Raw genomic sequence first — 24,572 nt, forward strand, 5'->3', positions numbered from 1 at the left:
GGCACAAACAAATGATTAATACTACAGTACATTACCATGAAATTTGTTCAGCTAGGTTTCGGCACTCACGTCTGCTCTCGTAAAGGGCCCGGGACTTCTCGTACAGGTCATAGGGATCTGGTTTGTTGAGGTCGAAGCCCTCTGTAGAGTCCGGCACAGAGGTCCGGTGTTGGGGTTGGTTAGGGAAAGGTGTGCCCGGGGGTAGTACTGGACCAGAGAGGTTGGTCTGGGGGCTTCCATGCTGGTCCCACTGGTCTGGTAACTACAGGGGTGGCAAAACAAAAGTAAATGTTGAAAGAATATGAAAAATGCTATAATCTGAGATGTTTAGCCAAGCTCTTAATGACTACCAGTTGTCTCTTTTAATATTTGGTCAATGTGACTCTATAAGCTACTCTCACATCTTCAATAGTAGTAAAAACACATCTTAATTATCTACTGCCCTGTGTTTGGGTGGGGGTGTCCCTTGGGTGCTCACCTTCAAAAGTGCATACATGCCATAACAGAAAGAGTTTATGAGTACCTGCCGCTAGCTTATCTTGCTCAGTGTTCTAGCTTGTACTTCTTGCACTCCAGCTTTCAAACACTATACTATACTTAGTTCTAAGATTTAGTTACTATTTCCATTGTGAGTAAGTCCATTCCATTGTGACAAAAGCTTTAAGTTGGCAATATTAAATGATGTGGAAATTTGTGTTTGCTACACTGCTCCTCCAAATATGATTTAGTTTATCTAATTTTTATGATTTATCCACAAAAAATAGTTGAAATTATAAATCAGATGTTGTGTCCAGGCAGTTCTTCTTACTTGAGTAGTAGTTTGAGTAGTAGAAGTAATTTTTTGGACCACTGCTTTGTACCTCTCCATGAGTAATATCTGAGTATATCTCTGTACATATAGGATCATTCACTCAGGGAGGTTTTGATTGAGGTTCTGATAAATACTAACATGTTTGTAAGTTATATAAAAACACGCTATATAACCAAACAACCCATATAACTCATAGCAATGCTTTAATAAAACCTACATAGAAGAGACAGCAGACTGAATGATGTGAACCGGCCAGAACAGCCAGCTTCATTTGTCAATAAAGCGCAAGTCGAATGCTCAGAGGTAGATGAGACAAACACAACAATATCTGTGCGCTCTTTCAAACTGACACACACACAGACGGAGATCACTCACCTGTTTGGACGCCTTCCACGGAGAGATGTGGCCTGGGGGAAGAGAGAGCAGTAAGAACCAGAAAGCAATATTTAGAAGAACACATGTTTTATATTTGTAACAAGGCAGCTCAGCAAAATGCACTTGTTGGAAATTAAAGTTGGGGATGTGTTTTGAGGCTACTCAGCATTCAACTGAAAAAGTGTAAATCTGCAAAATCCAGTTTATATTAAATAGGTAAGTTTATTCAAGTTTTGTTATTTGTTATTTAGTCCTAGTTTAGTCTTGATTTTTCAGAGTTTACTTAAGGTGACAGTGGCTCAAGAAATATAAAAAATATATTCATCTTATAACCTGAATATTGGTTGTATCACATCACAAATAGGTCATACTGCCATTGTGTCCTTGCACAAGAAACTCCACTCATCTATGTTAATTCTGTCAAAACAATTAGACTAGGGCTGTGTATTCTTATGCATTATAAGTCTTTCTTTTTACAGTGGGCATTACATAATGCAATTGGACGTATTCTCTGTCCTTAGTGTGATGATGCCACACCCTCAAATTTTCAGTTAGGCTAGTGTTAAACCAATAGAGATTTTAAGATGCTAAATACTTTGCTTTACTTTTTTAATACTGTTTTTTGAATGTAAAGTTTTTTTTAAATAAATGAATCAAACTGAAATCTCACAAATGTTGAATTTGATCATTCTTTCAAGTCCAATAGCCTGCTCTAAGTATCCACCTCTAGCATGAATGAGGATATTAACAATAGTAAACTAGCTCCAATCTCTGTAAAACATTACAGGGTTACAAAATCTCTTATCCAACAACACATACAACATTCTTTCTATTGCTTACGTAGCTATGGAAACAAACAAACAAACAAAAAAATTTTTTTCAAGAATTAACATCTTCATTCCTGATTACATAAAAACTCCCAGTGTGATCCTTTAAACCGCCCTCACTTTTGACTTTGTTTGTGTTAAACACGTTTGCTTGTTGCATTTGTTTTCAGTATAATTACATCAGTAGCTAGGGGCAAATTTACCCCCCTCCCTCCTTTCCCAAACCCTCCCTCCAAAATCTTCTCACTCCTCATGCTTTGCTTTCCTCTCCAAGTCATTTTCTATCTACATATGAGGAGCGGAGAGCACACCACATCACAAAACCAACCTCATCAACCCATTTCCCTGGTGTAGAGAATCAAAGACATGCACTGTTGTTATGCTTCCCAGACCTAAATACACACATGGATATTAAGAGGAGAACTATGCATGCAGCTCCTTTACACACGTGGATGGCAAGCACAAAACACGCTAACCGAAGAGCTATCCCACAGGCACTGTTGATTTGGTGAAGACAATTTAAGAGAGGCCCCTGATATATTATGAGATTTCCTTAGAAAAGACAAAAGAGTGAAGCTGTTTATGGAAAAGAAGGAAAAATGTAAATGAAATAACCATTTGAAGGGAAATGCAGTTTGCTTCCAGAGAGTGAAAGAATGAAAAATATGGTGTAAAATATTTGGTGTCATATATAAGCCATAAAAGGTATAAATAAATATATATATATATATATATATATATATATATATATATATATATATATATATATATACTTTTTTTTTTTTTTTTTTAGGTGACACCACCAGGTCAAGTTACAGGTCTGATTTGTGGAGAGGCAAGCCAGTAAAAATGTATGCTTTACCAGATGCTTTATAGCAACAATAAATGGATTAATAAACAAAAGGTAGATCTCCATGGAGACAAGAACATGGCGGACTACCTACTAAAAAATACATAATACACCTATTAAAACACACTATTGCAATTAACACATTAAAATAAACATTGAGGAAGCAAATTAGGAGTTTAATATTGTGCAAGTGAATATAAAATGATGCACACTTTAAGCTATAGTTATGGACAGAAGGGAGAAGAGAGTCATTGGGAAAAGCCTCCTGTGTTCCCCGGAGCTGTCCATGGTGCTGACGTGATTCTGCAGTGTGGCAGCAGAGGGAGCCACTGTGGGATGCTGTCACTAATGTATGTGTTCAGTTGGGAATAGGAAAGCCCTTAAGGAATCCTAATAACTGATTCTGAGGAAACTTCTCATGAGGACCCAGCCAAAGGAAATGCCGTGTTAGCTACAGGCCATTTGTCCACTCCCATTAGAAGAGGTGCCGTCCTCACACACACTTTTAAGAGTCATTTAAATGCTAATATTATGCCTCTTCATACACGCTGGACTCTTCTGTGCATGCCGATGAGGAGCAGAGAGTCGGGAGTGGGGGTGGAGGGTGGGGGTGGCACATGTCCTCTCTCTTCCTCCACTTGTCTGTCACTCTCTTGTCTTCTGTCTCTCAATCTATCTGTTCTTCCCTCTCCTTTCATCCATTTGTTTTTCTCCCTTGCCCCTCTTTACCTGCATCTCCTTTCTCTTTCTCTCCGTCTCTGTACACCTCTCTCATCCCTGTCTCTTTCCCTTGCTCCACCTTTCTTTTGCTCCTCTTTTCCTTCCCCCCTCCATACTTTCCCTCCATAGAGGGAGGTGAGGAATTTCTCTCTCTATCTCTCCATTTTTTATTGACTCTCTCTATTCCTCCTTCTGTTTCACCCCTTTGTTGTTTTCATACCTCTCTAATTTCTCTGCTACTCTCCCCCTTTTTCCCTTCCCTCTCTATGCCCCCTCTATCCTTTTTTCCCTTCTTCTCCCCCTTTCTCTCTTTTTCCCTCTCTCTCTCTCTCTCTCTCTCTCTCTCTTATTTATTTACCCCTCTCTTCTTTTTTCCCATCTCTCTCTCTTCATTTACCCATCTCTCTCACACAAGGCAGTGTGGTCAGCCAGTTTGGCAGACGGCTTCGACAGACTAGCCTGCTGCGACCTGGCCGCCACTCAGAACTCCACCTGATTGGCTGCTGCTCACACAACACCCTGCCGTCACCTCGCGTCCTCATTGGTGGGTGCAAAACGTTCCCTGTTTGCAACTGGCTCGATTTCAAATTCAGGGAAATCTATCTGGAACTGTGCCCATGCTACGACCAAGCACACAAATGTAGACATCTGTGTAAAATTCTCAGCTGTGAAAGGTAAACATGGCAGAACAAGATGACATATGGTTTGAGGCAGAGGAGAAGCCTTGTCCCCTGAATGACCCTGCGGAGATGAGCTGTGTGGGTGGAGTCAGAGGGCGGTGCACTGTGTCAGGCTACAGTCCCAATAGGGCCGTCGTCCTGACCAGTTTGAGAGAAAGAGGAGAGTTTGAAGAGGAGATGGTTTCTTTGGGAGGAGGGAGTCATTTGTCACACTGGGGCTGAGGAGCAAAATTATGAGCAGTTTGTGTCTTTCAGTGTTGCAACACTAAAATAGAGCAGTAGAATTAAAGTATTACAAATGTTATTCAGCATAAATATCAGCACAATCAATAGACCATAAAGATGCACTATGAATCTTTTTGGTGGAGAGTCTGTCTCCTGCTTGTCTCCATGGAGATGATAATGCATCTGTCTTGCATCTATTTTATTGCACTTTATTACACTTTTATGCAAGGACTGCCTTAAAAATATGAAATCTTAACATGAGTAAGATCACCTCTCCACATATCTGACCTGTAATAGATAAGTTCAGTGCATTCCAGCAATAACATGTCAGCTGATACGAGCAGGTGGCGGACCCTCCACCAGAAAATTTACATAATACCCCTTTAAATAAAAAACATACTTTGATTTAAATTTATACTAAATTGAGTAGTATAATAAAATACAAATAAGATACAGTATGACTGGGGGAAAAGATGCATAGATTTTTAAACAAATGTTCTCATCAACAAATATTAATAGCTGAGACAGACAAAAGACAAAACCAGGTAATTTGCATATGCTAATTCTCCTTGATAAGGCTGCATGATGATTACCCTATGTTTCACTTAGTGTAAGCTAACTGCTATAGGCAGCTGTGATATTGCTGTGTTTGATCTTGTCACCAAACTAAATTAAACTTGTCAGTTACAGCAGAAATAAGTAATAGAGTCAGGAGCTGTAGAGACATGGGTCTATGAATCATCATTTACACTCAACTGTTTTAATTGCAAGTAAAGGGCCACCAACTAGAATTAGGTTACTTTTGGGATAATTATGTATATCTAATAAATTATTCAGATTTTTTTTAAGCTATAGATATAAAGTCCTACCTCAAGGTTTTAAAGCCAAAAGAACATGAAGGCATAAAAACTACAGAATCCTTTAAATATTATCTGGAAATGTCTGCCAAAAAGTGCATAATTTATTCTCATACAACTGTGTAGTTTTAATGATTAGGGTAAGATCAAAGTTATTTAAGTATATGTCTACACAGTATAATACATTTGTTATTGCAGAGGTTAACCACCAGGGGGCATATACTGGTCCTTTTTGAGACACAAAATCCAGAGCCTCACATAGGCCCCTGCTCAGAGATTTAAAAACAATTAACAGTAAATTAGCTGTACAACATGTAGCCTTGTACAGGGACTGGGTGGAATTTACTGTCCTTAGTGTAATCAGGAGTGATTCAGTGAACAAGAACACAGTGTACAATCAATCTCCCAAGACCAAAGAAACGACTTTATCAATACAAGTCTATAAAGGGTCACTACTGTGGACATGACTGGCATAAAATCAGCACTCACACTACTTAGATTTGATAATTTACCTGCACTTACAGATCAGATGTCTTTTAGTTATGTCACAATATTGTTAATTAGGATGTCTGACGGTGCATTATGTAACTTTTTATGGTGGAAGATACTTGCTTGACTCCATGGAGATGTTATTGCTTTGCCTAAACTGTTTGATGATATTACATTAAACATATCTAACAAACATGTGGCACCAGAAGGCCATGTTACAGGTCAGGTTTGTGAAGAGGTGAACCCAGTCACAGTAAGAATGTATGTATTTGTAGTAACACATATAACAAAAAAAAGATACAATTCCAGGCAAAATAAAATCTCAGGAGTTGAAAAGTTTGAAAAGTTACATAGTTCCACAGTATGTAACTTTTTAACCAAAAAATACACTAAAATAAAAACATGTTTTTATATTTTTTGTTTTCTTTCCTTTTTTTTAGGAAATGTCATTCCCTTGGGTATAATATTTCACAGCATGTCATTAAACTAATCTATTACCATGGAGAATGTTCTGAAGTATGGTTATATTTTTATTAAATCTTTAGGTGACGTGCCACCTCCAGAAACTTACATACTGACTTTTAATTAATGAAGGTAATTATTTTCAAAACATAAGACCTAAACATGTGTGGAGACAATATCTTATTATTATTACTTAAGTAAGTTTTTGTAGCTGAAATAACAGAAATTTCTTTAACTTTGGACTAATTACTAAGCTATTCAAGTATAAAAACAGTGCAGATGGTATTAGTAGACTATGATACTGGCTTGGAGGTGGAAAACGCTCTGTAATGATCAAGTCAGATTTTCACCCTATGGTAAGATCTTTTTAAAAACACTAGGCTGGCTTGTATGTGGAACAAATAACAGTTAAGCAGTAATTGAATCTCCGTGCAGGTGGTTGATGTAGCAAGGGAACAGCGGAAGAGAGAGAGACAACCATAATCCTCATGGTTCTGGCCACAATTCAACAACTCGAAAACATCTGTTATATTAAACTCCTCCTCACCTGTCCCTTCTGTCACTTTATATTTTGATTTATTCTCTAATACAAGGTTACATTGTGATACGCTCAAATGATCTCAAGGGGGATTGTTGCTTAAAGGAACAGATGATGCTTAATTTGTGCCATAGAAATGAATCAAATTATGCATGTGAATTGGCAGGTGGGTAGTACATTTACTTGATTAACTTCTAGTTTTCAGAGCACGTTTGGCAGCATACTTTTTAATCCTACTTGAGTGATGTGTTGAGTAACCAACCACTATGTTTTCACTATGTTCATGTCTTAATACTGTTTACAGTTAGTATTCTCTTGTTCATATAATCTTATGTCATAAGACTTTACTAAACCAGATGAGCTGGAGTAGTTTGAATCTGTCCAAAAATAGTGCAGGGTTGAATTGGCAGTGATCATAATTAGCATGTCTTTGACTCCTGCTCTCATGTCGAGTCCACTTGACTTTTTCTCATGTGGAGCTGCAGCTGGGTGGATGATATTCATTCAGTTTAATCTCTCACTCTGTGCTGGCAGCTTCGTGTTTAAATTATCAAAAAAAAAAAAAAAAAAAGATGTACTAAACATTTCATAAGTACTTAATGTGATGTAACTGTTTTATTAAGGCAGTTAAAATATCTACTATACAATAAAATGACTGGATTAAAGAAGCTTGGCTATGTAATAAAGTTAAATATGTCTCACCCCACCAGGTATATTGTAAAAGCAGCTCTTAGTCTCAAAATGAGATGACCGTGTGCTGTCTGCATCTAGTTATAAAGCCTTTTATTTTATGTTAAGACAGAAGTAACGTTGGTGTGCTGTTAGCATGCTAGTTGTCATCAGCATTATTTTGACTCCAGTCTGGCCTCTGAGATTTGGGAAAAGTGCTTTAAAACTCATTGTGATGAATATTTATAATGATTCTACCTTTAATTACTTTTACTTAAATTTGTTAGAACCCTTCAATTTAAATCCTTTACATGTAGGACTTCTCATCTCCCCATATGTTCCATTGGTTTTGTCTTGGAGCAGACACACCAAATGAGCACTCTGGAGGCTATGACAGGAGGATGGATATGAGACACTGGAGCTGCTGGCATTACAGATGGTCAACATGCTTAAATGCACTCTGTCTGCCACCACAAGGATTTAGTTTTTGTTTTGAGCAACATGGTCATTGATTTGGGTAGATTATTTCATCCAGACGGAATCCAACTTATGATGGTGAGTAAAATTGATGAATGTAATTTGCTCAGAAAGAGAAATCGCACAAAAGCAATTGCACAAAAATTCTCTAACACCTGTGGTAAAATCTCTCAAGTGCCCTGTGGATAATGTCAGTGTCAGGTGTTGAGTTGTTGCTCATAGTTTGTTGCACAATAACTTTTAATATGTTACTTCAGCCCAGCCCAGCTGTATTTTAAAGATATTTTACAGTAGTGTTGTCAGTCATGATGCTAAATTTCAAACTCAATTTCAAGACTAATAAATAGACTTGATTCTGATACCACGATGATAATGAAAACACTCTTTATTTAGAATGAATGTGAATGTGGTTTTCAACATTAAAAATAGTACTTTATTTTTATATTAGCATATCCTCCTATATCTGTGTAATCTCCCAGTTGTACAAGTAGGTTCCATAATGGTTCATGGGCATATGCTAGTCTATGTCATATAATTGTTCTGCAACAGCTCAAGATCTTTCTAAAGCTATTCAGAAAAGGTCAATTTCTGTCCAGTGAATGTATTTTTTTTTAATATACCTGCTGAAATGTGTATTTATTGTCAGTACTAGTTTAAGTATCAATTAGTATCAGATTTTCCAATACTTTTGACAATCCTAACCTAGACAATACATAGGCATAATAAAATCATCATAAAAAATATGTAAAAGTAAATATACTGATCAACAAGGACAGCTTAGATATTGAATAGAGGATGATCTTGCACTTTCACATTGCCTGACTAGCCAGTCCCTTCTAAATTCGGTTTCAATCCAGAATAGTCAGGAATCAGTCAATAGAGGGTGAAAATCCTCTATCCTAACTTGAGATGGTCCAACCACAGCCGCTAATTTGTATTGAGAACAAAATATGACTTGTTTTACCTGAGATAAATGTGGGTGGCCGAGCTTACCGTGACAGGGACTCTACCGTCACAATGAGTAACATTTGGTGCTTCAACAGGACTAGAACAGGACTAAACCAAATCTACATCATGACTAAACTTGGTTCAAACAAATCAAGACCAAATACAATCAAATATATTCTATATTTTCCACAAATTGTATGAGATAATATAAACATTGTGCTATACAGGTCTAATTTCTAACTGGTCTAACTTTCTCACATAAACAAATCCCCAGACTACTATTCTAAAAACAAGCCCCTGTGAGGAGAATAGACGGCCCAGGACAGTTGCCTCACCTGCCCCCCCCCTTTGGATGAGCAGGGTGGCTTCTGCGCCCACGGGACACTCCTTGAGCAGCTCCACCACGCGGTTGTGTCCAGCTGCGGCCACAGGCTGCTGGTTCACCTCCAGGATCAGGTCCCCTTCGATCAGGTTTGATGCTCCCTGTGGCGTGCCTGGTTCCAACACCTGCGCCACAGTCACCTAAACATTAGAGAGACTCAGAGAATACTCAACCATCTCCACAACTCAGCTCAAATCACAAGCAAGACAATGGAGATATGAGCAAACTATTAACACGTTTTAATGGGAAAAACAACCAGTGCTTAAATAGGAAATAGAAATAATGCAGTTAACTATGAAACTAAAAAACTATTTGTTTTCAGAAACAAGAACAAAAAACAAAACGCAATTTTAACAGGAAAAAATGAATGTTGTATTTATCAGCTTAAATACTGATGGAATAAATAAAAGTTATTAAGAAGTTATCTAACATTTTTATGATGATGATTTTTGATTTGTAATAGAAAAGTTTCAGTGGACAGAAGATGCTTGGCATAAAACTATAAAGAAGTGCTGAGTACACTACAGCTCTTTCACATGAATTAAATCAATAATAAGTAGCTCTTCCAGTAATGGCTTGGTTTACCTAATACCCAATATATGAGCAAAATAGGGCCTTTGGTCCTTATTTAACTATGATGTGTTGTCTAGCAACAAGATGTACTTTCATCAATAATGCATTTATTTCATATATTTACATATATTCACTTTGAGCAGTGGTTTTAGCACATATGCCATGTTCTAATATAGGCATACTGTTTTTATTACATTGTGTAATACTGGATGTACAGAACTGTAATGTAGAGATGCCAATCAGAGTCTTAAGAGACGACTGCTCACCTGCTTGACTCGCTGGCCCGTGGGACTGTCCGCGATAGTGAAGCCAAAGCCCTCCGCCCCCTTCACCATAGTCACTGTTAGTAGCTCGGCTGGCTGCACTGTCACCCCAGCCCCCGCAGTAGTGCCTCCTGAGCCCATAGAGGCAGTGTCCTCGTGGGGGGTGACGGCTGACCCGGGGGTGGTGGGAGGCAGGGAGGAGCCATCCAGGTGAGTGTCCCCTGGGTGAGGTGTCCCTGCCAGGCTCTGAGAGGGAAGCTGGGAGCTAAGAGACAAGTATTCCAGGTATGGGTCATAACTGCTGCGGCCGTTCACCACCAGGGGGCGATGCTCCAGGCCGATGGGGGTCAGAGAGGTGCCCGCTGCAGCATTGGGGTCTTCGGGGTCAAATGGCAGAGGGTAGCCCCGACAGAGCACCAGGGTGACACTTTGACCAATGGGCACAGACTGGAACAGTTTGACCACATCTGCGTGAGTGGTGCCCAGGACACAGATGTCGTTTATGTACACAATCACGTCACCTGGAGACACAAGATAGAAGACAATGATTCTACAAATTATTAGATTCTTATTTCAAAAATCCTATTGGATAAATTCTACCTACGTATATAAAAAGATAAAAAATGTAATAAGGTACTCTATAGATGACCAAATAAGTTAAGTATACCTTAAAATGTAATATTCTACAATATTCACAATACTGAGACACTTTTGATACAATGCATTATTTGCGAGCATTGCTATCTCCATATTTATAGATATCTTGTGTTTTTTAATCAAGAAAGAGGGAATTCTGCAAATGCTTCCACTGCCTGAAGGCAATAGACAGCCCATTCTTTTAATAGCTTTCAGTTGAGTTTTTACTATTAAAGATGTCATTAGTAGCATTTGCCTCATTCATAGATATACCATCCTGCTCCTGCTTATTAATAACATGCCTACAAATGATCATAGGTGGTGGGAGCAGCTCTAGTCTGAGTGTAGTGTCACTAGAGGCTCTGGGCTGCGGATGTGTGAGACAGTGAGGTGAGAAGTGCCAGTGTGTGTGTGTGTGTGTGTGTGTGTGTGTGTGTGTGTGTGTGTGTGTGTGTGTGTGTGTGTGTGCGTGTGTGTGCGTGTGTGTGCGTGTGTGTGCGTGTGTGTGAGTCTGACAGCCATCTGGTGCACACTGGTGTCCTCAGAGACCAACTTATGTTTAGCACTGACAGAGCAGGCCAGCACCGAGGCCATGTCCACAATAGACTTTTCCTTCAAACTCAGGACTGCTGCAGACAGCCTGTTATAACATCATGTATCCCCTGTCTGTCTAAAGCCACGCTACAGGTACTTTTCTTACTCAGTTCATCTCTGTACCTAAGACTGGAGCAGAAATTCAACAAGGAACACAAAAGAAACCCACTTCCTAATTGATTTGTATATATCTTGTCATTTTGTCAGACAGTTCCAATTGGTTGCTGGCAGTCTAGGACCTTCTCGCCTGCATATTGCATATTCTTTCTATGCTTAAATGCAAAATAGGCTAATATAATTCCTGGCCAGGAACAAGATCCGGAGATGGGTCTCCAGGTGCTGCATTGTGAGGATGGGTCAAATGCAAAGGAGACATTTTCCTACAGGGACAATAAAACATAATTTAAATCCCCACTTCTTATCTGTGAGCAGGCTTACATCTCCACAAACCTGACAAATTTGGCCTGGAGCAGGGCCTCATCCTGTTTATTTCCATGAAACTGTTGTTTATTTGGCTATAATATTCCACAGTATGGCATAAAACTATTCAATTTCCATGGAATAATGCAGGTAATGTGCCAACAGAACAATAGACGCTTCCCTCTAATTCATTACTATACTAGTAGTACTATATAAACGATACAATTTAAAAAGAAACTGTTTATTTGTTTATATGTCTATAAAATTTCTACTTAAAAGTCAAAAGGAAAAACAAAAGTCTGAAGGCTCAGTTAAAGTTCAGGTTAAAGCAATTTCAACATAATAAAAGTTACAAAATGAGTCAGTACAGTCGCATTGCCATGACAAATGCAATTGCTCAAATCCTCTATTTCACACTTGTGGGGGCAGTCTCTGTACAACCGCACTTACTCACGCCCAATCCCTGAGAGCCATGCTGCGCAGCTCAAATAGGCCAGCTAATCTGAGCCAGCCTATGTGCAGCTATGGCAATGTCACACAGAGGCGGAGAGAACGAAGAGAGACTGAAACTAGAAAGAGGATTGAAGGGATGGAGGGATGGACAGAGGAAGGATAGCAAAGCGAGGGGCTGAGGAGTTAGATAACCTGGTCCAGTAGGAAATCATAATAAATGCTAGACAGAGAGACAATGATGCTGGTTACGTAGATTTGATTTCAGACCACAGGGAATAGGGCTGAATGATTTAGGTTTTTATTTTGAGTACCAGCTGATACCGAGTACTGATTGCAATACCAGGCTTTATTTTTTAACAGGTGTTCTATTAGAATGGTAAATCTAATTTATTTCATATGATTTTTATAGTGCCTGCTTTTTACTGGAAAAATTATTGGAGGGGCTGTTTTAAATTTCTACTAATATCACTGTAGTTAGGTATAATTTAGAGAAGTACCTTAATATTTAATACTTTGTCTTAGCACAAGAACTGCTAAGGAGCTTTACAGTAAGTGTTTTCTTTTTTGTCTGTACTGATACATTCCTAACACACACATAGTTAAGTCTGATTTTGAGTGTATTTGAATTGTAATAATTAAATTGAATAAAAGTTGGCTGTGTTTTGAGTGGTTTATGTGTTACACACTACAGTACAGGTTGAGCCACCATAGTGCTTGTTAGAGCTTCTGCAGTGGCTCCTACTGAGTCAGGCCATGGCCCAGCAGACAACCCAGTAGCCCAAACCAGAGGAGAGATCAAAGATCGGCCACATTTAAGTGTTTCAAGTTTAGTAAAAATCATTCAGGCAACAGTCCCTGGAATATGTTTTCAATAAATTCTGGCATGTAGGATCACATTTGGAGTGGATTTTTTTATTTTTATTTTTTTAACAAAAACAGCTTTTTAACAAAATTTATCTCCCCCCAATCTGTATGAAATACTATTGGCTTGTAGAATGTTATGTCATCTGAAATACAGCAATAATAATAAATACAATAAGTATAACATAATAGCTCCATATTACACAATTTCCGTTTTTGCACTGTCATAGGAGAGAAGTGAATACATCTGATGTGAAGTAATAGGATGACAAATTCATTCAGGTTTTGCATCCTCTTTCAGTCTGTTGCCTAGAGATTAGAACACAAGGTCGTGCTATTGCTATGGTTACAGAGTTTTTACAGTGATGTGTTGTATTTATTTTATTAATGTCAATAAAATCAGGGCTCTTATTTAATAGAAAAGTAAGGTGAAATATATTTTTGAGAGGTGGTATAAGTTTGTCCTTGTCTAGGATGAAGTATAGCTCATATAAATATAGTGCAGCCCAAATATGCCACGGTGGGCTTGTGATGCCCTCTCAGAATGAATTTATGTCTCTGCAGATGTGAACACTCCACCTTGAGTCTTTTTGAAAACACACTTTGAATAGATAATCATTTGGCGGTGACATTTTTAATACTATTTAGTTTAATTAAATAAATACAATTAAGTACATCGACTAAACATTTTACCCTTTTCTTACTGAAAATCTAAAGCTGTTTAGTAGTAAAGCAGAATTAAGAATGCTAAATAAAAATAATTAAGGTGCTAAACACAGATGTGACCCATTCTTAATGTATTACTTAATTATTAGTTATGTATAGTGGTAGTGTTATTATGCAGGCAACCTGGGCTCAAATGCAACACAAAGAACAGAGTCAAACACAAATATCTTAGCACAGTACAAGTGTATGATGTCTTCTATGTTTGTGATGATTAAATATATGGCTGTGGAGCTACAAATTAATTGGCCTTAGACAGAAATAAAGTTTTCTGAATCTGAATGTAACTAAGCAAACACTGTTTAAGGCTCTGGGTTGTGTCTAGATTTGTTGCTAAATGTGACAGAACAGCAAAACAACAACAAGCTATACCTTTATTTAATAATTTCCATCCTTTTATTTATTTAACCAGGATTGTCCTACTGAGTTTTAGAATCTCATTTTCAGGAGGTTCTGGGCCCAGAGGGAACCTGATTGTATGTGCATATTTTAGTGGCATGGGAAACAAGACAACCTGGAGAAAACCAATACAAACTCTAGAAGAAAATGCTACTTCCACACACCAGAAATTGTAGAGAGGGCTTTGGAACGCAATGCACTGGTTTACCTGTGTCCATTTTGCCGTCCTGTGCGGCTGGTCCCTCTGGGATCACACTCTTAACCTGGAGGAACTCATCGGGCTCATCTCCTCCGATGATGGTGAAGCCAAAGCCCATGTTACTCTTCTGTAGGGCTGTGGACAGGAATGTGCCTTTGAGCTGGGTCGGGTCCCGCGTGAACAGAGGCTTTTCTGTAAGAAGAGATATTAATTTATTTATATAGAGAAAAAAAGAGTGAACTCCTATCATGTTACATAAACAGTGAATTACAGTTCTAAAATAAATTTAGTGCATTTAAATATAATTTTACATATAATATATAATAAATTGTTAATTTATGGCATTAATAATAACTAAAACTGTAAAAAAAAATATTATCCTGATGCCCTCAGTAATATAAACCTGAACAAACAAAATGAACAAATATATATCTATTTTTCTGACTGTATTTTGTATATGCTATCAGCTACTTTATAGTCAAATGTATGCACGGATTAGAGGGCTACGTGCTTCAGGCGAATCCTGTCTCCTGCTTCCTCCTTCCCCTGCTGTCAGTCACACTATATCAATATTTTTACACCAGTACAAACATAAAATACTTCCATTTAAATGACTGTAGGGCAGATATGAGAAAATGTGTTTTTTCAGAACTAAGCAGAATATTGTCATGATGATATTATTACAAATTCATAGAAAACAGGACCAAAACAAGTCAAAATATTAAAAAGGATTATATTCCCAGTTTTTTCAACGATATTGTAAAAACAGCTCTTATAGGCAAAATAAGAATAATAAGTGTTTTTATGATTGATGAATCAGGAAGTAATGCTGATACATGCTAGCAGTTAGAGTTATTGTGATGCAAAACTCCTATCTGGCTTTTGAAACTTGTGAAACGGGGCTTTAGGATGCTAGGAACATGTTGGGCAAGTGGAATAACTTTATATTGCTGGAATACTGGTCTTATATTATGCTAATATTATATTATAATATTATGCTATAACTAACTCTTGTGAGCTTTAATGTTAGAATGTTGTTACCACATCAAAAACATGCCCAGATTTGTGTTTTGTTTCAAACACACATATTTGAGTAATCTTTTATTATAAGCCTATATCTCCAAAGTTCAAAATACTCTGTTCCACCTTGCGATGTAATGAAGTGGTAGTTCTCAAGTTAACAGCTAACTTTTACCTTTTTGTTCATTAGAGATGAACAATTCCCAGACTGAAATCATCCAAAGTAGTGAAGGTGTACAGAGTTGAAAAACACAGTGGAGCACTTCCTGTATTGCAACAGGACATTACAAAGTGGAACAGAGTGCTTTTTGATTGAGAGAACTGTGAATGACACAAAACACCACTTCAGGTATGTTTGTGACGAGGAAACAACATTATAACATAGATCTGAAAATAGAGTAATATGGGCCCTTCAACTTAACATATTTTTTAAAGGAGTAAAAGTAGGTATAGTTCCTTTAAATAAACCATGGCTAAACTGTATGATTAATTATTGTATGTACTAGATGACATCACTGCCTTTGCTCCATCTTTGATCTGTAAAGTGCAGGATAAGAGAAGATTGTCTGTACCTCTGTAAATAGTGGGGAGGGGCAGAGCAGAGAGACCCTGGCTCTGGATCTGTCTCTGCTGCTCCAAGCGCCTCTTTGCCTCCAGCACTGGGTTCTCAAATTGTGTCCTCCGGTTAATATGACTGAAAATACATAACACTGCATTAAAAATAACAAGAACAATGCAACATTTACATGAGTATTAGCAAAATGGCTATTAAGGCTGGAAGGTTTACATTCAGATTTGAATTAGGCTATATGAGAGATTATATAAGAGACATACAACTTGACCTGTACCTTATGTTTTTGATAAAGTGCAGGTTTTAATTGGACTGTAAAAAAATATTAATATGTATAGTCAAACAGTGAAGTACAGTGATATACTGTGTTGTTGTGAATAGAAAGTACTTGCATACACTCCATTAAAAATTTAAAATAACAAAGGCTCAGATGTAACTATTAATATTAAGTAGACCTGGTATCCCATGATGGAGCCAGGCGTGAGCTATACAAAGGATCTTCATCCAACCTCCATCTGTATTTTTGCTACCAAGCATTGACCAGTCATATTACATTTAACGTCATTTTTCAAGTATTGACTATACCTCTGTTTTAGATAATTATTTCAAACAATTGCTTCTGATCTTTTTAATTTGAGCTGAGTATGTGGATAAAATGTTGGCAGGCCTCAGAGATACTTTAGTACTTTCACATGATATTTTATATTCAGTTTGAGTTTGTGTTTGACGCATTAATCATATTTGCTCCACAAAGCTGAGATAACACAGACATATTTGTTGTGTTGATACAGCCAAATCTATTATGGCAGATTAGAGTACGCCATAATGTTTCTGAAAATAAAAAAGGAACTCCATAACTGCACTCAAGTCGACAATATAACAAATATAAAACATGATCAGGTTAAGTCATTACTGTGTCAACAACACGAATTTTACAGTTAACCAAATGAGCAGCGAGATATAAAGTGTGCAGAACTTCCTCATTCATAATTCATACCGAGGCAGAGAAAACCATAAAAATGCTTTCTGTTTTACAACCGTGGTGCTGATATAAGCTAGCCTACAGGGAGACTTACTCAACATAGTAGCTGCCGTAGATGGGGTCGTCTATCTTCTCCCAGCCATAGGGCAGCTCTGTGGAGGAGAGAGGGAGACGAAACAAGGAGTCAGGAGTTGATGTTAAGAATGAGTGAGGATGAGTGTGTTTGGGCTCTAAATTAAAGGAGAGAGCAAAGACGATGTGAATCTCAGACAGGCAATCCCAAAGCGCCCCTTTAATAGACAGACAGGACTTCGATTGGAGGGCTTCACAACACACTGATCACAGCACGGATGTCAATACCAACTGAATAGGAGAATAAGAAGGAATGTTCCAATATTTCCACATTGACTGCAACAAGGTCCGGTGTTGTGCCTGTCTAAGCTGTGCAAATGGCTTTTAAAGGGAATTCTTAAATCAATCATTTGAAACCAATCTTGATCACATTAAAAAAACATATTACACTATTTTCTGATCTATGTTAATACTGTTTCCTCTTGAAAAACATACCTTGAGTTTTGGTTTGTTCTTCTCTGTAACCAAAAACACGCTTCACCTTCACTAGAATCATTTTGGTAATTTCAGTGGTGGAATTAAACTGGACATAAGGTAAAAGGTTTCTGTCAACTTGAAAACTACCACTACATAACATCACAAGGTGGAACTGAGCGTTTCAAGCTGTGGAGATGTAAACAGACTAATAATAAATAGTTACTCAAAAATGTGTGAATGAAACAAAATACAACTCTGTTTTCGATGAGGTAACAACATTATAACGAGACTGAAAGCTCCCAAGAATCCATTTTGTGAAATATTGATACTTTGCAGTGAAATCACACTGGGGGTGTTCTACATGTATCTCTATTGGTGAAATGTTCACAAGTTATCATTGTGACACAATGTACACATTAGCAAATACAGACAAAAAAGTTTAAAGTTGAAGAAAACAATTCTAAATGGATTTAAACAACTGCTTGGGTGATTTTCACCAAAAATGTGAGCTAGCTTGTGATGGCAATGTTACTTGAGAGGGAATCATCTCGCTTGTTGTAGTTCCAACCAAGTCAGCTCTTTCTTGTCAGATTGTGTTAAAACAAGGCTCAGATTAAAGTCTAACTTGAGTTACAGAGCGTCTAACAGAGCAGTGCTTGCAGTTAGCTTCACACCTCCAGGGAATGTTGATGACATCAGCTGCACAGTATCAATAGGACCTTTAATGCTAGACTGTGCACATTTTTATAATGGGTGCAATATTCTAAAAGAAAAATTGTATGACATTTAAAGGCTTGTCAAATTGGTCAGTGATTGCAGGAGTTGGCTGGGGTACATGGGAAGGCTAGTGGGATAGCCTCCAAAACGTTAAACTGTGTCCAACTAAAGTAATAGTGGATAGCATGAATGCTTGGTACATTAAAAGGGCCAATTTCTTTGTGATAGCCTTCCCAGTAACAAGAATAAAATGTAAACACCACTTCAACAGACATGTCATATCAGATATTTAGAAGTAAACATTTCTGTCACTTGTGAAACTAGGGTACTGCACTAACATATTTCCGTTTGTGAAAACCCGGACACCTTACTGGGGATGGGATGTGGGGCCTCGACACTGAGCTACTCTCACCTCGCAACCTGTGCACATGGCCTCCCACTTGTCCGACTGGGACTGCGCATTTGTGCTTTGGCATGTTGCAGACTGACCGACCATTTGTGTCTGCTTGCTCCTTCTGAGTGCACAGAGCTCTATGAGAGCCGCTCAATTTAATGGCCCCAATGAACGGTAATGAAAACCCGGACTTTTTCCATCACTTAAAAAAAAACCAAAAACAGGACAGGATGCAAAAAATGGACATGTCCAGGGAAAAATGGACGTTTGGTCACCCTAAATCAAACTACTAATACAAATACTGACTGCAGGTTGCTTTTAGAAGCACAACACTCTTTCAATCAATCAATCAAAACTTTATTTCTATACTACTTTTCATACAAACACGATGTAGGACAAAGTGCTTCACACGAAAAGAAATAAGCGACAGAAAACCCCCCCTTATGTGTCAAAGAACAGAAAGATTTTAAGACATTCAAAAATATCATTCAAAAATATTATTCAAAGCTATTAAAAAGCCAAGTGAAATAAATCAATTGCAAAAGCCTGAGTAAGAAAAATAAATAAAAACCCTAATAAAAAAAAAAGTTTCTGTTTTATATGTCGTTTAAAAACAGTTTATGAAAGAGCTAGGCTTTTAAAAATATGAAGTTATGAACATATGATCATTTAAAAGCAGATTATATAAATAAATAGGACTAAAACAGTTAAGAGCTTTGTAAACAAATAAACATATTTTAAAATCTGTCCAGAAACTCAGGGGAAGCCAGTACAGAGGCTTACATGGATTAATGTCTCAGCACTAGCGTGAGAGAGAAATGATCTTTAAACTTGCAGTTTGCACTACTTTTGGGTTTGCCTACTTCCATGTGATCTGATTTTAAGAAGAATAGCCGATTATCATATACAAGAAAGCAACAATATTGCTTAGTAGTACTACTACATATCCAGACCACCCTCTGAGAAAAGTATTACATTATTCTTACACATCCACTGACTCTGTTGCATGTACAACCATTTTCACCCATAAAGCTTCTGTTTCACACATTGTCCCTCCCATCTTTTTCTGGTTTGGACATCAGCCAGGATGTTATGTTAATTATTGTCTCCACCTCTGTCTCTTCTTTCGCTTTTTCTCTCTGTCTTTCTCTCATTTATCTCTTCTTTCTGGGTCAAGACAGCCCCGCTAACACTCTGGTACTTACTTTCTCTTTTTTTCCACAGCAACCCAGCATGCTACACTAAGCCATACCTACTAAGATATTCAAAGTATGCCACTGTATTTTCCTGTTCAACTACAGCATAAGGAGCACAAAAAGGGAATTGACCTAACAATGAAAAGTCTGAGCTAACATGCAACAATGCTCGCCCACATGTTAGCAGCCCGGGTCCATCTGCCACTCCACTGTATGTAGGGTAACTACAGCTGCACAGCCACAGGAGAAGTTATGAACAAGTGCTTCGAAAAGGGTTAACATTCCTCACTTTGTGTTGTAAATGAACAAGTCTAATAAATACTTGAAGCTGTGTAGGTGGTTTCAGAAATTAATCAAACTTGAGCACAAACTTGAACATCCTTGATGTTTTTTTTCCCCTTCATTTTATAACATGTATTTATTTTTATTTTGTAATTGACTTAATGGCTTCTTAAGATTGATTTTACTTTAATTAAAGGTTCAGACATGTTTTGCCTTAATGGTATGTCAAGTAAACTGTAAGAAATATTATGTGAATTTTGCTGTGATTAGTTTTATTCCTCCTTAAAAATTGATAATTTCAAGTTGTGCTAATATAAATTCATAGATCTTCTTAAAGGGCCTGTCTAACAAGTTTCAGACCAAACTGTTAGCCCTGCCCACGTCTTTGTATGATGTTGAACCATGACAGAGAAACAACTCTCTTCAAATCAGTAAAAGTGTATTTATATTATTACATTTATATTTCCTTTATTGCATAGTATGTAGACTAATACATACTCACACACACATACGCACACACCCCTACACGCACACGCGCACACACACACACAAGCACGCACGCACACGCACACACTCACAGACTAAAATGAGTGTGCTTCGGATCCTCTCATGGTCTAATGTCATTACCACTTGATGTCTGCTGCTGATATTTGCAATCTGGAGTCTCACTGTACTGCCCAAGGTGAAGGGGACCCACAGTGCAATGACGCTAGCTTAGTACTTTACCTCAAAAGCCCTGCTAATCCTCCAGGAAAAAAAAAAAAATCATATATGTACTTCCAAACCATCTTAAATTCCACAATCCACCTTAAAGTGTCAGCCCAACTCATCCAGCAGTCGCGTGCCCTCCCCCTGAAGTAAGATAGAGGCAGTTTCCATAGCAACCAGCAGTGAAAGTCTTCTCTCTTTTTTCTTGTCTGAGCTGAAGGCCTGGTCTTGTCTTTATTCCCTGCTGTTGGATTACTCAGTGGAGGTTTGGGAGTCCAGATTTGTCGTGTATTTTAAATGGACAATTTCTGAGTGAATGAGCTGTCTTGTGTCATACTGTGTGGAGATGTAAGAACACTTATCCATGTGTTTCAGAATAATGAAAAATTAGGACTGTTGCCATAGCAATTAACAATTTAAACTAAACTTTATATGTGTGTATGAATGATGAAAAGTCCTTGAAATGTTAAGCATAAGAAGAAGCTGAAACTTAATATGTAATATACATTATTTGAAACTGACTCTATGAATTGGTTTTAGAATGATGAAATGTTAGGTCCATTGCCATAGTGCTAAATAAATTAAAACAATATATGACATCGTTTGAATAGGGAAAAGTCCTCAAAATGTTGCACATAACAGGATTCTGAAACCCATAAATAATGACCATAGTGTGGCAACAATGATCTTGGGCACACCATTAAAATACTGTCTAACACATCTGCCTTGGATATGATGTTCTTTAAGAACTGAAGTGCCCAGAATTAGATTGGAGATTATTTGAAATGCCAAAATGCACTGTTTGAGGAACATTTTACATCCATACATCTTGGGGCACACATGATGATGTACAAACTTTCAGGCCCCTATTTAAGACCACATTTCTTTACTGTGATCTGAACATTCATCACGGCAAATTTTTTATCAAATAAAGACAATTTATGTTTGACCTTATGAACTATTATTATTATACTATATCATTATTACTTTGCCTGAAATGTTTCACAGTATGGCATTAAACTTCTTGTGTCCATGAATTTACACAAATAAATGACATCAACACGCCAAGGTACAAGGTGGATTTGTGGAGTTCCTACAGCAAGAATCCTTGATTTGAAGGTATTTTTTGCAGTTTAAACATCTGGATGCATTAGAGGAACTTTACAGGTAAAACAAACAACACAAAAATGTAATGTGCCCTTCACATGGTATATGTTTTTTTAGGTGGAAAGTTGAACATTGTTGAAAGCTTATAAAGTCTAATTATGCCTTCATTTTAGGTCAAGCATAGCTATATACTATACTGAGATCAGTGGCTATTCATGCATTTATATCAGTATCCTCTGTCACAATGCTTCATTGTAATTCTTCTGCATTAGCTGACTCATCTTCTCCCACAAACAAGATCTGTGCATGCCACCAAGAGGAAGACACCAACACACACACTCAACTCATCTGACTCTCTGAAAAAAAAAAAAAAAAAAAAAAAACATGCACGCCTATTACTGCCGCTCATGCACAATTGAACATTAATATATCAGAGCCAAAAATGAACACAGCCCAACAGGAGGAGAGAGGGGGGATCTGTGGACCATGGAAATGAGCCTGTCTTGTCTAGACACAACACAAGTGATGATAGTGATGTAAGCGAGGGGTAATGTCTTAGCATATAAGTCCATCAGTCTCTGTCATGGTGCACAGGCTCGTTCTCACAGTCTCCAATCTGCATCATCGCTTCATCTGACGCCAGCATGTGTCACACACCTTATGCTCAGGATTCCACTATTTCTGTGTTTACTGTAGGATGTGACAGCTGAGTGCTAAGAAGGAACAGGTCAAAGAAAGTATAAAAGGGACACAAAACTATTGCTGTGATATATATTATATTATTCTAGTTGTTTTTCCACATATGCCATGCATTTTAGTTGTACATGAGTGATTGTAAGTAACAATTCCTTATATATATTCAACTTATACTTGTCGTGGTAACCTACATCTGTAGTCATTCTGTAGTCTGTCCTGCTGTAGACAGAACCAAGGCTGCCAATCTGTGCCACTCATTCACCACACGCTCGCTCACACACCACATTGATACTTAGCAAGGTTGGTTTAGTGTCTTGCTCAAGGACATGTGTCATCATGTCCCATGATTAAAATATTAGTTAAGTTATAACTGAATAGTTTCTATTTGAATAATATTATGTTAAGTGACACTTAATTAATCTTAATTAATTCAACCAAGCTTCAAGCATCCAGTTCTACTATGTATTTTCACCAATATCCTAACAACTGGTAAATGTACTTACTTCTTGCCACAACAATTACAACAGTTGCCTCACTCCTCACAAGTAGGGAGTACAAACTCATTCTAGAGCACTTCATTAAACTGGCAAACTACAGTTACATATTTACCCCTCCTTTTCATGACTTCACAGCTCAATTTGCTCCTTGCCTCCTAAGCTGCACCAGCATCCAGACATGAGCTTAAGTTATGTAACCAAAAACTGACAAAATGAATGCAAGTAAGCTGGGACTGTGGTGGCAAGCCTTTGAAGTCCCTCTGCTAGTCACATCCAGCGAACAGCTATAAAAGAGCTTTACATATGTGCAACACTAGTTCCCCGACCCAATATGGCTGACAATGAGATATGTTCCAAATAAAATATTCAATGATTTTCAGTCACAGTACTCAAACAGTTTTGCTACCATTCACATCATCGGTTTATGTATACTTGTACATGCTTGTTAAGTTTATTTGACGCAGCGGAAATGACATGTTCATTATCATGGTTGCTGTAACATTAGCCTGCAGAATAGTGCACACTAAGCTAGTGTAGAGTATAAATAGTTGGAAGTATTAAAAGAAAGTGTGGATGGAACAAATAAAAATGGAAGCAGGATGAGTACAGACATCACAGGTTACTATTTATATATCTATGTCATTAAGTTGCCTACGGAACGCAGAGGACATGTGGTTGTACATAATTAGCATTTCAAACATGGTAAAACACATTACACAGCAGGTCAACAGACCTAGCTAACAAACAGAAACTGTAAACAAGTAAGTAAGTAGGTGTGTTAGTTTCAGAGTAGTTTCAGTGTAGTTAGCTCCTCCCTTCAGGCAAATATAAGGCAGTGTCCAGCAGCAATCTGACCAGAATTGAAGAAGATCCTTGGATGAGCAGCAAATGTATTAGATCAGCTATTACACAGCCTATTATTGTTTACCCTCAGTGGTACTTTAGGCCTGAGCAACGAGCAATGAGCAAGAATAGTTGCCAGGCTTAAACGACCCTACCCAAACAAGAGCATCTGGGAAACTGCTCAAAATCCGCGGCCTGTATGCCACATCAGATATCACGCATACAGTTATACAGTGATTTTGATCTAACCTATGTTATATTTCTCATAATCCAAGGCTCGCAGACTGTATCTTCTTACTCTTACTTCATGTCATAGCTTACAATCTACTATAAATCCTTTCTCACCTCTCATGTCATTCATATAAATGGACTCTAGCTCCTCGTCTTCTACTCCTCTCCATTTCTAATGCAGCAGCAGATCCCTCAGCCTCCTCAGCCTCTCCTTTCCTTCTGCAGCTCCATTGTCTAGTCCAAACAAATTATGGAGTTGGTACATTGCATTAAGGACATGGAGAAGAGACTAATTGTACCATGTGCCAGGCTGCCGCTGCTTATTTTCTCAACAGAATTAACCATTTT

At 37.8% G+C, this 24,572-nt stretch overlaps 1 protein-coding gene across 8 annotated transcripts in view; it reads right to left on the minus strand.

Annotated features, from left to right (window-relative positions):
• The window catches only part of LOC110166823 (membrane-associated guanylate kinase, WW and PDZ domain-containing protein 2-like), a 97,832-nt gene that overhangs the window by 10,204 nt on the left and 63,056 nt on the right, over nucleotides 1-24,572 (minus strand). For 5 of the 8 annotated variants that reach the window (XM_055155249.1, XM_055155247.1, XM_055155246.1 and 2 more), the window contains exons 7-13: nucleotides 17,099-17,156; nucleotides 16,024-16,145; nucleotides 14,441-14,623; nucleotides 10,150-10,667; nucleotides 9,264-9,450; nucleotides 1,187-1,218; nucleotides 70-262 (exon numbers count right to left, since the gene is read on the minus strand). In XM_055155249.1, the coding sequence (XP_055011224.1) occupies nucleotides 70-262; nucleotides 1,187-1,218; nucleotides 9,264-9,450; nucleotides 10,150-10,667; nucleotides 14,441-14,623; nucleotides 16,024-16,145; nucleotides 17,099-17,156 (1,293 nt within the window). The remainder of the gene's footprint in view (nucleotides 1-69; nucleotides 263-1,186; nucleotides 1,219-9,263; nucleotides 9,451-10,149; nucleotides 10,668-14,440; nucleotides 14,624-16,023; nucleotides 16,146-17,098; nucleotides 17,157-24,572) is intronic. The other 3 variants (XM_055155252.1, XM_020932132.2, XM_055155248.1) reach the window with 1 other exon arrangement.

Source organism: Boleophthalmus pectinirostris, unplaced genomic scaffold, assembly GCF_026225935.1.
Source record: "Boleophthalmus pectinirostris isolate CB_2022bp ecotype Guang Dong unplaced genomic scaffold, ASM2622593v1 HiC_scaffold_2, whole genome shotgun sequence".
In the NCBI taxonomy this organism is placed as follows: domain Eukaryota; kingdom Metazoa; phylum Chordata; class Actinopteri; order Gobiiformes; family Gobiidae; genus Boleophthalmus; species Boleophthalmus pectinirostris.